Source organism: Tasmannia lanceolata, unplaced genomic scaffold, assembly GCF_043159265.1.
Source record: "Tasmannia lanceolata isolate RefF3 unplaced genomic scaffold, GAP_Taslan_0.1 ptg000013l, whole genome shotgun sequence".
NCBI lineage: Eukaryota > Viridiplantae > Streptophyta > Magnoliopsida > Canellales > Winteraceae > Tasmannia > Tasmannia lanceolata.
In genome coordinates, this window is record NW_027518690.1 from 44,429,197 (window position 1) to 44,444,300 (window position 15,104).

The 15,104-nt window shown below is 40.4% G+C and overlaps 1 protein-coding gene and 1 long non-coding RNA gene across 2 annotated transcripts; both read right to left on the minus strand.

Annotated features, from left to right (window-relative positions):
- Positions 1–2,596: 2,596 nt before the first annotated feature.
- On the minus strand, positions 2,597–9,576 carry VTC5 (GDP-L-galactose phosphorylase VITAMIN C DEFECTIVE 5 (VTC5)). Its single transcript, XM_077394813.1, has 7 exons — positions 9,007–9,576; positions 4,499–4,608; positions 4,360–4,419; positions 4,035–4,277; positions 3,732–3,917; positions 3,358–3,618; positions 2,597–3,256 (listed from the first exon to the last, which is right to left on the minus strand). The coding sequence occupies exons 1-7, from the start codon at positions 9,116–9,118 to the stop codon at positions 2,924–2,926; spliced, it is 1,305 nt and encodes a 434-aa protein (XP_077250928.1). The 5' UTR covers positions 9,119–9,576; the 3' UTR covers positions 2,597–2,923.
- Positions 6,432–8,997, minus strand: LOC143890220 (uncharacterized). Its single transcript, XR_013255146.1, has 2 exons — positions 6,829–8,997; positions 6,432–6,705 (listed from the first exon to the last, which is right to left on the minus strand). It is a non-coding gene; the product is annotated as an uncharacterized LOC143890220 (long non-coding RNA).
- Positions 9,577–15,104: the final 5,528 nt, after the last annotated feature.

Here is a 15,104-nt window from a genome sequence, read left to right on the forward strand (position 1 = left end):
CCTCTCTCACCACCACCGTGTCTTTTTTCGTGATAAATTAGAGGGGTAGGGCAGGTGGGAGGAGAGAGGTTTGAGAGGGCACGATTGAGGTGAGGGTGGGTAGTGGCTAAAAATCAGGAAAAAGTCAATCCTATTTTAAGTAGTTTTTTGTTTCCTGATTATTAGACACTTCTCACCCCTTGGAGAAAGTACTTTCCTAGGTTTTTTCCTGAATTTTAGCCGCTTCACCCGCCCTTTGCCTCCCTCACCACTTGGAGACACTAGTTTATCATGAAAAAACATTCATGGTAGCCAGAAGTACCCTTGGAGGTACTAATTTATCATGAAAAAAATTTTCCTGGCAGCCAGACATGGCCTAAAGAATTGCGCTGGTTTCTGGTTCAATCCAAGCCAAGTGCTAATATTGAATTGGCTCATATTGACATCTAACTAATGGAATTCAGCATCAAGCACTTAACTCACAACTGCTATAAAGTTTTGCCTGCTTGCTACTTAGGGCTGAAACCATCTGTCATTGATTGTATTTGGTACCACCTGCATCATTTTCCCTCTGGATCTGAACTGAGTAGGGATAGAAGAATAAGTATCTTGACATCTCCCATTACTACTTTTTGTGTAGCTGGTATTGTTGCTCTGGCACACTAATATTCTCCCAATATTCCGATTTTTGTAGCTGATATTCTTAAAAAGTGAGCTGCTGCTGGAGGAAATATCAAGGATGGGATGATGAGTACATGTTTATATGCTCATTCATGGTATAATTTCTCATTTTTTGCAGCCATGAAAGTTTTTTCCATGGAATATTATTTAATCAAGTGACAGGAGACAAGGGGAGGGTGAAAAGGGGAGAGAATTCAAAGGGTATGAGTAAGGAGAGGGTGAGAAGTGGCTGAAAAACAGGTAAAAGAAAACGTATACTCAAAATAGAGTTTTTGTTTTCCTTATTTTTCAGCCCCTTAACACCATATCTCTCTCTAGGGTGAGAAGTGGCTGAAAAACAGGTAAAAGAAAACGTATACTCAAAATAGAGTTTTTGTTTTCCTTATTTTTCAGCCCCTTAACACCATCTCTCTCTCTCTCTCTCTCTCTCTCTCTCTCTCTCTCTCTCTCTCTCTCTAATAGATCTATGCTCTAGTAGATGATCATATCAATCATTAACCACACTCTACATGTCGATTTAACATCCATTTATAAGTTACTATTTGCTACCGTCTATGGCAGAAGGAATTTCGCGGATGGTTTGTTGCATGTGAGAGCAGCCACTCATGAATAAGATAAAATCTGCTGAAAAGTGAGCATGTGTGGCTGTTCTCGCATGCAACAGCCCATCCGCAAAATGCCTTTTGGGATGGACACTAGCAAATTCATCACATTATATTGCAAACCATTCAAATCTTCGTACAAACTTCAATACCTATTTGAATCTATCGAACCATTATTAATCACACTAATAGGAATATTTGTTATTTATCATTAATTAGTAGGGATTTTCTAGCATCCCATCGGAAAAGGCAGATGGTTTGTCGCATGTTAGACCAGCCACCTTGTGAATGATGACAAAATCTGCTAAATAGTGAGCCTCTGTGGCAGGTCTGACATGCAACAGACCATCTACAAACTGCCTTTTGCGATGGACACTAGCAAATCCCTAATTAGTATAAGATCTTTGCATCTTGCTTTCATCTACAAGACTCTTAGTTCATTAAAGTTTTCCTTCCAACCACACTATTCTAGCTTTTTTTTTGTTCCCCGGGATGTTCATTGGGTCAAGTTGGTTTAGGCTTCCTCTCAAAAAACAAATTTGATTCAACCCAGACAAGACTCAAAACAAGGTAAAATTGTAGTCATTTTATTTCTATATTTCCATATATAACCGAAGAATGAAAACGATTCTTTGAGAGCCTTGTGAAAGTAGAGAGTGTTATTTAATTATTTATACTTCAACACTCCCCCTCTTTGTATGGCCCCTTTTTTTTTCTGGGTTGTGTTATTTAATCATTTATACTTCAACACTCCCCCTCTTTGTATGGCCCCCTTTTTTTTTACGTGGATTTTTAATATTAAGGAGTTGTTCGGTTTTGAACCCAAAACCTGCCGTGAAGTAGTAGCTCTAGTAGAAAGAACCAAATTACTCCAAAAGCTTAAGCTGTTAGAGACGGTGGTGCTATTTAATCATTTATACTTCACAACAACAACAAAAAAAAGCATGATAAGTATCACCAAAGCTGAAGACTGCATAGGAAATTAAGTGAAGTATTCTAGATACAAGGTATGGAAAGGTGTATATAACTTTCTCACCCGGACATACCCCAAACCAACAGTAGCAAGATGGGGAAGTAAATAAATCCATGTTGGTTACCAGATGAACCCAAAAGTCCAAAAAACTCGGGCCCCTACTTAATATTTGTTAGAATCAGGGACATACAGTGCACATTAAGGATTCCCAAGTAGTCCGCTTTAGCCGCTGCCACATATGAGAATTGGCACTGCATTTATCATGTACACAGTAGTATGCTGTTTTCTTCTACTTTTTTCGTATTTTCTAGAAAGAGTTCTCGGACCACAATTGTATAGGAAGAAATTAGTACATAGCAGATTAATACAAATACACAATACAATTTTTTTTAAAATACAAATACACAATACTAGTCCTCTAAATGCAATCAAGATCCAAACAGATAGTTCTACACACATGAATTGAAATTACTACACGGACAGACAAAGCATAAAACATCAAAAGGACAACAACTGCCAAAGACCAGCTATGGCTTATTAAACTACAACTGACACTCCTATGGCTTTTATTTAACGAGAGACACAACAGAGACAGTAAGAACAATACCAGAGTAGGGGCATGTGGTCATGTCTTAAACCAGGTGTCCTTAAACAGTAACTACTACTAAGAAATAGATATCTCTATTTCTTAAACCAGGCAGCATTCTTCCTTCCCACTAATCATACCAGAGTAGGGGCCTCTGGTCATGGCTTCTTCGTCTCCCTCTTCTTCTTTTTCTTCTTCTTCGGCTTCCTGATAAGCTGCAACAGCTTCCAAGATACAAGCTTTCACCTCTTGGAACCGCTCCTTGGAAAGAGAGACCTCGGCGAGCAGCCTCCAAGCGTTCTCATCAGATGCCTCTTCGAAATCCTTTTTCCTCTTCAACACCATATGTCCACTGATCTCCCATACAGCCGGGTTCACTTGGGTGTCCAGAAGCTCCTGGCTCACTTCTCCAAGCGCCTGTTTCTCAGCGTAACACTGCTTGTTTGTTCAAAAAAAGATGAGTGTCAGAAATGAAAATGAGTCAGCAATCAACTGGATAAGATGATTCCTGAATTATTCGTAGCTCCATTTGTTACCTGAGGGAAGAGGAATATCCGTCTCCCGGAATCAGAAATAAGGACATTGTACGGGATGTTGTTTTCTTGAAGGAAAATGCAGGCATCAGAGACGGTATTGGATAAATCCTCCAGCGTATTTCCACCCTCGAAAACGAGACCTCTCACAGGATAATTCAACAGCTCAGAGATCTTCACTCCACTACCTGAGTGTCCTTTCACAGTTGCTATTCTTCGAGTTGGAGCCTTCTCGATGGGAAAGGGCACCGCCAAGTAATAAGCCTGTCATCACCAATGAATTTGTAAGCAGAAATTAATTACCATCATAACCAAATCTTTTTGGGACTTACCCAGAGCCCATCAAGAAAATAATAAGATGTGCAACAACTAGTCACCTGGAAGTGAAGATGATTGATGGTGGCAAAGGCACCCAAACTGTTGTAACCTAACCTGAAGTACGGATTCCCTGCCTCTGCAGCCATATAAAGAGCAAGCAAGAAGCTCTCGCGATCAATCCTCTGGGGCAAGCACTCGAGAATACGAGGGATCAAAAGCACGTGCCCATACTCGATTGGGCTTACCTGCAAGTAAAACATAAACGAGGAAGCTTAGGCTATCAGGTTTATTTATCCTGAGAGCATAAATGAGGAAGAATCATGATGCTGAATTTGAAAAACAGAGTCTGCGCTTATACTTACATTAATAGCAACGACACTTGGGGAGTTGGAGGAATCAATGCGAGCATTTTGTAAATACTGGGTCTCAAAGTCCTCGCTCTCTTCAAACCTGAAGAGAACCTCCTCCTGCCCAACCTTCGTAAAGTTGAACTTGTTCCCATCAAAGGGTTGGAGCACTCGGTCTACTCGAAACTCGGTGGGTCGTTTCTTAAGGTGACGACCTTCGTTAAGCTGTGCAATGAAACCATACTCACCTGGAATCACCTGCATGAAAGATAAAAATAATGATAACTATTGATCAAATTGCATTAAGAAGCTCATAGTGGCAAACAGAACTGGATTAAACCTTTGTTTCACAGGCAGTGACATCATAGCGGAAAAGCCCTCGGCGTGTTCGATCCTCCCACTGCAATTCAAAGTCAAAATGAGACTATCCGTCGTAAGTACAACTAAAAAACATGAAATTCTTCATCCCAACAATTTACCTCTCCGAGAAGCAAGGTATCGAGAAAGAAAACTTGGGGCTCTTTGTTATGACAGTTCAAATCCTTCACATTATTCTTCTTCTTAAATGTGTACAAAGGAAGCTTGGCCCCTGCCACAATCAATCCATACATAAATTGAGCACAGAGAACACCAAGTAAACAGTAAGATCCAATCCTATCTCCATAATCAACATGAAGTGCTCAAAAAAAAATAAAAAAATTGTACAGGTTCTCAGTAGAACCTTACAATAACGACGGCATTGGGAGTGAAATTTCTATATCACTACAGCCAAATTATTGCAATTTTGTCAGATTGATGCACCCACATAGCATTGTATTAATTTAGTTTTAGAAAGAAGGTAAGCCTACAGAGTACTTGGGAATATGATAAAAAGAGAAAAGGAAGGGATGTCACAGATTGCGGATAGACTTGGACAAATTTGAATCTTTTCCTGTCCTCTATATTATGTGTCTGTTCTTTAGGACAACACTATGAATGGGTCACTGTGGAGTAGGAACAGTTTGTAGTGTAGATAAAAGTCCCATTTACACTCTAGAATGGAGGAAAGTAAGAAAGAAATCAGTACAAGAGTTCATAAGCCCATAGCTCAATTGGAAGACACTCCCATGCCCTTAGCACTAGCCATTCACATGAACTAATGGGTTTATTAACAAATGAAATGGGAGTTTAGGCTTTCTGATCAAATCCCGACAAATTTTTTACATTTCTTGAGAAAAAAGGAGAGATTTTTTCAGCCAAACTACGATACTCCAAGTGCACACAGATGAGATGATCCTACTTCCTAACTTCTATGCTGGATCTTTTGCCCTTCTTTTTTTTTTTCGGGCGATGATATTTTCAACCCCCAACCCCCAACCCCCACCCCACCCCACCCCCGCGGCCATAGTTGTCAACCCGTGACTCGTAAGAGTTTTTGAAAAGAGTAGAAATGTAGTTGAAAAAAATATCATTATATCTCAAAAGATGAAACATGTAAAAAAAAATAACCCAATTGCACATAGATAAAGCATTAAGCTAAAAATATCCATCAAATATACTAAGCACGTAACTTTCCAAATGTCATTCATCTTTTCCAGAAATTTTTTTTCCTGGAAAGTATTTTCCCCTGCATCATGTTTTGATCTTTTGATGGGGTGGGGTGGATTCTATACCCAAGAATAGCATGCGTAGGGTCCACTATTTTACCCTTGATCCGATGAGCCCACCAACTCTATCCAAACCCATGCATACAGAGTAGGACCAACTTGTTTTTTTTAATGGTTTGGACTAATTATTTTACACCTCATGCTATGATGGGGTGGGGCCCAATATTTAATGACCATGCCTAGGATTGGTGGGCCCCACTATCTCTACCCAAACCAATGCAGAAAGTGGGGCCCACCATTTTACCCCTAATGTTATTGACAAGGTGGTGTCCACCGTCCCTACCCAAACCTATGCATTTGACTGGAGCCTGCCACTTTACATCTCATGTTTTATGGCGTGGCGCCCACCATTTTACTAGTAAATAACTACATGCTTGTAACTTGCATGAACAAAAATAATTAAGTTTTATGTTCCTACTTCCAAGTTTTCAACCATCAAAATAAGAAAGCCCAGGCCCAACAACTCGATTCAACTCTTAAGAGTCATAGTTTTTTTACTCGACTCGGAGCGACTTGTAAGAGTCACCAGATGACTCGTAAGAGTTTCGACAGAGGCGACTCAACTCGAAAGCCCGGCGACTCGACTCGACTCGAGAGCCCGGCGACTTGTACGACTCGTAAGAGTTTGACAACTATGCCTCCTGCAGCAGGCATGCGCCCCCCTTATAACATGATTTGACGTCAAACAACGTTAAAGTTGCCCATTGTTCACGTTATAGGGGGGCGCATACGTACTGCCGGGGGGGGGGGGTCGTTGTTGAAAATATCATCACCCTTTTTTTGAATGGTAAAAGATTTCATTAAAAGATCGAGATGGTAAAAAAATACAGAATACATATACAAGGGACAACCAAAACCTATAGAACCAAGAAAAAGGATACAACCAGAAGCTCAAGGAGGGAGAAAGTCATGATGATCCAAAGACTCCAGATAAACTCTGCTCCTAGCAAGCTTATCCGCCACTCTATTGGCTGATCTTCTAATATGACGGAAGGAAACACTAGCAGAACCCACAATGTCCTTTATCTGATTAAAGAGATCTGCAAACCGCCAAGGAAAATATGAGAGTCAGACAACCATCGAATCACATTTAAGGAATTGCCCTCCACCACCACTCAATTGAAGTTTTCTCCTATTAGAAATTTGATGCCCTAATAGACTACCTGGACTTCCACCTCGTTAGAGTCAGAAATGTCAATAGGACCCGCAAAAGCCCATCTCACCAACCCCTCTTCATCCCTAAGAACTTCCCCAATTCCAGTTGGGCCCGGATTTCCAACACTAGAACCATTGAAATTAAGCTTGAGAAATCCCCTCTCTGGAGGCTCCCAATCTTGAACTATAGGGACATTGCTCTCTGAGTAGACGCACACTTCTCTCCATCCATTCCACCAGTCAAAGGCAGAAACAAACTTAAAGCTCGGAAGGGTTTTAGCCCAAAAGACCGTGACAGCCACTACCTTGGAAGACTGGAAGGGTTTTTGCCCATTGAATGAGGACTATTCAAACATTTTGCTTTTCCTCATACACTAGAACACCACTTGTACAGTCATGATTGTCTAACTGGGTCATTTTTAAGATGATGAATTTCTGATAAGGCCCACCACCTGGATAGTTCAATGGATCATAAGAACTGTTGGTCACATCTACAGTAATGATTGGAGCCAAACCCATCTCTAAACTTTTCAACCATTTAAGGTGAAGATTTGGACTTTAAGATTGAGCCCTTGGGTTGTACAGGACTGCTTGAGCTTGGTTGATGCTCTCTTGAGTCCAGCATGAGATTGACTGTGATGATTGGAGCCAAACCCATTTCTAAACTTTTCAACCATATTAGGTGAAGATTTGGACTTTAAGATTGAGCCCTTGGGTTGTCCAGGACTGCTTGAGCTTGGTTGATGCTTTCTCAAGTTCAGCCTATGAAATTTGACTGGGCCGAGCCCAGCCTAGGCCAATGATGAGGGAAATCTTTACACCCAGGCCCAGCTTAGACTCAGTTTGCAAGCCTAAGACCTAGCAAGCTACTAAACTTCTTTTTTTTTTTGTCTTTCGTGAAAGATTAACACATTAGGTATCATAAAAAAAAACACATAGGGACTGTTTGGACTTTGGATATATGGATTTTAGAATCCAGGTTTTAGTTTGAAAGCGGTGTAAAATTTTGGATTTTACAATCCATTATCCTGGATTTTAAGTAAGAAATCCAGGTTTTAAAAATCTCTCCCCATCCTGAGATTTCTAAAACCCAGAAACACGGGACGATCTCCTCTCTCTCTCACTCTACGAAAAGAGGGGCGAGAAATTAGAAAACGATGGACAGTCTCCTCCTCTCTTCTCCCATTAAGGATTTTGAGGAAATCCAAGATTTTAAAATATTGATATCCAAACGGCCCATAAGGTATCAAAGATACTTTTGATAAAAAAAATTTTATTGAGTTCTGCTACTTGTACTGAAAACTCATTTCAATATTCTAAAATATTTATAGCTTAGCAAGAGCCCCTTAGGCCCATAGAGATGACTTATGTACAGTCCCAACCTGCATGTTTTTTGGGCCTAGAAGTTATGCCCGCACCCAACTCACTATGATTCAGTGGGCTCACCAGATAAACGGCTATGATCATCCATACAAGGATTTCTTTTTTTTTAACAAAGAAAAACCCTTTTGAATATTAAAAAGAAAAGAAAAAGAAAAACCCTTTTAGGGCAAAGTTGTCTTCTCTCTCTAGGCTAGAAAAGTTCCAACAAAAAAGGGTTTCTGGTTGCAGAAAAACCCTAGAAAAAGTAGGGTTATCTCAGCAAGAGAACACCCTACAACAGGGCCGTAAATTGTTGACAAAATACCCAAGCCAAAAACCCATAAAAAGGTAGGGTTATCTACTGCTCTCTTGCTGTCGGAAAGAAAGGCGAGAAGTAAAAACGACGGCTGATCCGCTTCTTCTCGTCTCTCTACAATTTTGAAGAAATCCCGGATTCTCATATCGGATTTTAGAATCCAGGATTTCTTCAAAATGGTAGGTAAGAGACGAGAGAAGAAGCAGACAAGCCGTCGTGTTTGACTTCTCGCCTACAGACCGGCCGTCGTGTTTGACTTGTTTTTTTACTTCTCGCCCTTCTTTCCGACAGCAAGAGAGCAGCAGATCTTCCCATATTTTCAGGTTTTAGAAACCTCAGGATGCAGGAGAGATTTTTAAAACCTGAATTTCTCACTTAAAATTCAAGAAACGCTACAGATGCTTGACCATGAACCCTCTTTTAAAATCTGGATTCTATAATCCGCCTATCCAAACTGCCCCTAAATTTCTATAGAAAGAAAGAAATAAACAAGAGAGAATAAGAATACCTTGAAGAAGACAGCACTTTCCAAGGCACTTACGGCCACATCCTTCTCCATTCTCGTCCTCTTCATTTTGGAAATTAGAAACAATAGTGGGAACCCTCTTGATGCTCAACATGACTACTGATTATGGATCTTGATAAAAAACACTATCTAATTCTAAACTTACTAAACCTAACTAATCTAACTCTCTCCCTTCCCTACTTGCTCAGTCTTCTCTTATTCAACGTTGATAAGATTGAAAGAGCGAAAAGGAGAGAAAACAAGGAAAAATTTTTCTACACCACCACCAGCAAGAAACAAGAGATCAGAAGGACTCCCTCCTTCAGAAGGCAAGGCTCCACGCCCGCCGTGCGGCGAAGGGTTGGTCTCCGTTACACAACCCTTGCGTCGTACTGCCCGGACATGAACCAGTGACCGGATAAATACTTGTATAGCCGTGATGTCTACAATGCTACAAACCTGGGTTTTACCCCTTACTAGAAGGAAAAGAAAACCCTAAATCTCAAAAGGGTTTTGGTGGATTTTGAGGAGAATTTGGGAGCTGAAATTGCAGGGTTCTCGAGGAAGGGGAGGGGGAGGGATTGGGGTTTAAATAGAGGATATGGAGGAAGAAATGAGTGGTTAGTTTAAACTGTAAAAGGGGTCCAATAATTGAAGAAAAGGAGGGTAAAATTGTAAAAAAAATGAGACCCTGTTAGATCTGTCTTGACAGGGGACCATTAATGAGGGATTTGAGGAATCTGTGTTGACATGATGATGCACAGAGATTTAAATTTGATGGTCCCCACGCTGCTGTGGAGTCTATGGTTCGCAGGTAATTTTGGGTCCCACATGTGGACGTATTTGTGTAATCAGGACTACCGCAGAAAAAGATTTAAAGAAAAAACAGGATGGGAAATACGGTATTGGCTAAAAAAACCGGCTAAAAACTACCGTTAAATTAGGTGAGATGATAAAATTGCACCCCCTGTAGTATAATTCGCACCCCTATTAACATGAATTGTTGTAGACACTAACGTTAAAAGTAGGGGTGCAACTCGGGTCGGGCTCAACCCAAACCCAACGGGTTCAACCCAAAAAAGGTAAGGTTGAGTTCGGGTTGGGTTCAAGTTCGGGTTGAGTTTAGGTTGGGTTCGGGTTAAGGATTTGGAGACATGAATGAAACCTGACATTTTCTATAATTTTTAAGCTTAAAAACTCGGATTGGGTTGGGAAAATGGGTTCCTCCTTCCTCGGGTCGGGTCGGGTCGGGTTAAACCTTGTCGGATTGGAAATCAGGTGGGATTCGGTTTGGAAAAATGGGTTCCTCGGGTCGGGTTGGCCTCAACCCGACCCAAGTTGTACCCCCTAGTGTTAAAAGGGGTGCAAATTATCCTATAGGGGTGGAAATTTATCATCGCCTTAAATTAATGAAGAGAAATTATATGGTGCCTGAGTATGAAGTTAAATGTACGGGGCTACGAGAAAAGTGCCGCCCTTATATTTGATCCAACACCAGCCTCTTGAAAAGTGACTTGCTGTTTGACCAAATATCAAAGGTTGTGAGTCCTACACCAGACTTCACGGGCACCATATAAAAACGCATGTGAAGTAAATTAAAACACGAAAGAACCCTAGTTAATGGGTGTTAAATTTTGTCATTTATAAAATGAGGAAGTTTGCAAGAGGTGAAAGGGCTCCTGGCTGATGGGGAGCCCTTTCACCTCTTTTTCGCAAGGGCTCAACTTCCTCATTTTATAAAATATAGCGAGCGTAAAATAGGAAAGTTAGTAAAAATGCATGTGTAAAACGTGTTTAAAATGCATTTAAAAGGTTTTCCTTAAAAGACGAGTTTTTTCACTTTTTGCCCTAAAAGATTTGACAAGTAACAACCTTCAAAAAGGAAAATGAACTTTTGCTTGCTCCGATCAAGACCGTTGATCTAGTTGAGCATCATGTGATGAGTCACATGGTCTTGGTCCCATCTAGAGCAGAGATCACATGGTCTTGGTCTCATCCTGAACCCGATTGGGTTGAACCCAATTTCGGCTCAGGTTGGGTTGGTGTTTCCTTGGGTTGGGTTGGCTTGGGTTAACGTAGAGAAAAACCAACTGATTTGGGTGTGGGCTGGTTAGGGTTGAGGTTTTGGACGACCTGACCTTAACCCGCCTCGTCCTCTAATTTTATCACCATTTTTCAAGTCTTCGGGTTATGTTTTTTAATTTTTTTACCAATTTGGAAAATACATGTTAGACGGGTTGGTTTTAGAGGTGGGTTGGGTTAGGGTTGACGAGCCAGAGGCACAAGTTGGGTCGGGTTAGGGTTGATGTAAAGCTAACTTAGGTTGAGCTAGCCTCAATGTAACCCAACCTAATGTAACCCAACCTGGCCCCAGTTGCACCCCTTTACCTCATGATGGTATATTTGACTGATCCGTTAGGATCACACACCCACCAACCAAAGAGTAGATCTCTTCGTATATTCCATAAGCAAAAGTCTACCAAATATAATGGATGGTGTGTTGGGCATTAATATTTGGGCTGTGGCCCACCAATAACTGGGCTAAATGGACGGGGAAAGTTCAGGAAACCATATAAAACACTGGGTCTGAGTTCTACCAACAAAAAAACACGACATTCGCATCGTTATAAACTTATAATAATAATAATAATAGAATCCCCCACTCTTCTTGGAGCCTCTCTCCTAGTCAGTAGCGTCAAAAGGGTGAAAGCTCTGTATCAACCAAAAGTCACGTGGTCTGTACAATAAAAAGAAAAAAATTAAATGATTCAGAATTTACGGAAGTTTTCTGAATTTTTTGCTGAATGGCACGGAAAATTAGAAGGCGCTGGAAAAATGGAAAAGAAGACAAAGAAAAAAGGAAAAAAAAAAGAAGAAAGAATCAACAATGGAAAAAAAATGAAGGTGCTGAAAAAATTAAAAAGAAGAGATAGAAGAAAGGAAAAATAAAGAATCGACGTCCGAAAAAATGGAAAACATTGAAAAATGAATAAGAACTCGGGATCATTTTGGCCCAACTCGAGGCCATCTAGGTTTGACTCGGGATCATCTCGGTCTGACTATGGGTCATCGCTCATCTCGGATTGACTCGAGATCATCGTTCATCTTGGTCTGACTCGGAGTCATCCAATCTAGCTTGGGGTCATCACTCATCTCAAACTGACTCGGGATCATCAAGATCTGACACGGCGCTATCCTGATCTGACACGGTGACGTAACACACATCTCTATTGAAGATAAGGGTTACAAAAAAACCTAACAACCAAATACGTCGAGGTAGAGGATTTTAAATTGAGATAAAATCTTCTACGAGTCATAATGCAACACATTACTGTTGCATGTTAATCAAGTATCAAAGAGTAAGGACACATTGTGTCTCTGTTTTGTTAGTTGAGTATAAGTATGCCGTGGTTGTTTACGACTATAGTGTTGATAATGCAGTCCAATTTGCATAGGATAATAATCTAGTTATTTCAACCGTTAGATCATATCATTGGTTGGTAATGATACATGTTTCGGATAAAAACTTACATTTCTATATAAGGCTACGTGCAGGGCATGTTTGCACGACTATGAATATTTGTTTTCTGAAATAGAATTTTTCATACTTCTTGAAGAGAGTGCTATTTTGCACTTCGTACTACATCGATTCGTAGATTTCCCTTCGTGGATTCGAAGGCTTATTTGATCGGTATTGAGAGTAATCAATCCTGACTAGTTCTTCGCGCTTCCGGCTACGCCACATGGGGTCATCTCGGCCCGTCTCAAAATCTTCGCTCATCTTGGTCAAATTCGGGGTAATTCCAAGAACGACCTTGAGTCAGACTAAAATAACCCAAGTCAGAGCGAATTGAGCCTGAGTCTACCAAGATGACCCCGAGAAAGACCAAGATAACCCTAAGTCAGATCAAAATGACCCAAAGTTCCCTTCTTATCCATTTTTTCGGCATCAATTCTTCTATTTTCCCTCCTTCCTCTTTTTTTCCATTTTTTCGAGCATTTTCTATTTTTTGGCATTGATTTTTCTTTTTTCCTTCTTCTTCTTTTTTTCCATTTTTTCAGTATCTTTTATTTTTTTTTCCCGACAGCCTTCTATTTTTTCCCGTGTCGATTCTTCTTTTTCATTGTTCTTCGTCCTCTTTTTGTCCTCTTCCTCTTATTTTTCTTCGTCTTTCTCCTCTTCCGAGTTGCAAGATGGTTGTCGACGGTGGTGGATATGAAAAACCATAAAAAGAAGAAGGCATTTTTCTATGCTTTATATGCACTGAAGGTAAAAAGGTGTTTTAGACTGTACGGCGCAATAAGTGAGCGTAATCAAAACTCAGTTGCCATGGACAAACAATTTTAGAATTTTTATGCAATCTGTGAGATTTTTTTCCCTACAAAAATGGTCTTCCCACTCTGACTTGGTATCGACACCCATTTATTGTCATTTTTGTGCCTTTACCTTTTCTGTCGCTTTGCGACCGACTTAGTCTTAATAGCCCTACTTTGGACGTGCAATTTAATTTAATATAAGGTGCAATTTGTGTGTAAATTCACAATTTATTCTTTATTAAGGGCATGTTTTGCAAGCCATGAAAAAATTTCCCATAGAATATTTGTGGGTCCTATTGTAAAAGGAGAACTTTGAAGGAGCGGGGGTGGGGGCACCGGCGCAGAGGGCATAAGAAAACCTCGAAGGCCAATAAATAGCAGGGACACTTTAACATTAAACGCTAAGGGGTGCGAATTCATTCAATAGGGGGAGCGAATTTATCAACATCCGGAAGAAAAAAAAATACAGTACAAATTAGGCTTTCCCCCTGTTTTATAGGAGCTTTTCATGCTCCTCACTACCTTAGTCTCAAGTCTCTCACCCTTGCCTATCTTTCCCAATTTGCTCCATGGAATAATTTTTTTTGTTGTCAGACATGCTATAAATGTTATCCATATCCTTATCCGAAGTATATCCAAAGTGTAGTCTACTCAAAAAGAGTTTTTACAGGGTGCCCGTCTGTCAAGTCCCTTGTGGGTGGTACCACCCTTGATATTTGATCCATCAGCAACCTATCAAGGGCAGTACTTTTGACGGACCACCCATACGGGACTTCATGGTCGGGCACCATATAATTTCTCTTCTAAAAAAACCTTTCTCTTGGCTTTGGATTCTAAGAAAAACATTTCTAATGGAAAGTTTTTATTGAGAATTTATTTTCTTTCTCACAATTTAGAGGGAAATGATATGATTGCTGTTTCTTTAGTGGGGTATTATCATATATTGAAGGCACAACTGAGTAAAAATTGAGTGCAGTCGGTTTAACTTATCTGTTTTCATATGTAAACATAATGTTGGAAATTTTAGAAATAGTACTGCTATGGAGACGGAGTGTGGAACCGAGTAGGTAAAGAAGAACACGTGACTAATAGAGACAATCGAATTCTTTGTCAGTCTCTTCACGGGCTCCGTATCACTCTATTATTAAATTGAGGCCATCCCCATTTGCATATTTGCTTCCTTTCATTTCACACACACCATGTGCCGATGCTTGGCCTCCTTTCGGCCTTCTCTTATCACAACTTTGCATTTTTTATTCTTTATTCTTTTTCTCTCTTTTTAGTTTTTATGGAGGAAAAAATCTTGAGTGATTCTTTCCTCTTATGATTTGTGGGCCCACTTCTTCTATTTCCGTACAGTTTCATTTTCTATGCGCTTGCAAACGTTTTCATCGTTCGTTGTGGTGGGGCCTAAGAATTATTCGGCCTTCCCACCAAGTGGGCCCCATCTTAATTATCTAATCAGGAGGCCCCAAATGGGCGGTTCAGACATAAATGGCAGATTATGAACACAATTGACAGGACAGCCCATTAATTCGGCCATGAATTAGTTTGGAATGCAGGTTGGATGGACGGTCTACAACTCTCTATCGCTTTGGGCCCCACCAAATGAGCGGTATAGATTGTAGAACATGTTGGAATATGCCTTCTCTTTAGATTTTACTTAGTTCTTTCTCATTTCTTTTGTAGGAAATTTTAGCCCCACTTGGAAATTTTGGCCCCACTTGTTCCTGAGCGCGCCCCAGTTGTAGAAATTCAAAGCAAGTGGGCCCACTTTCTGTCAC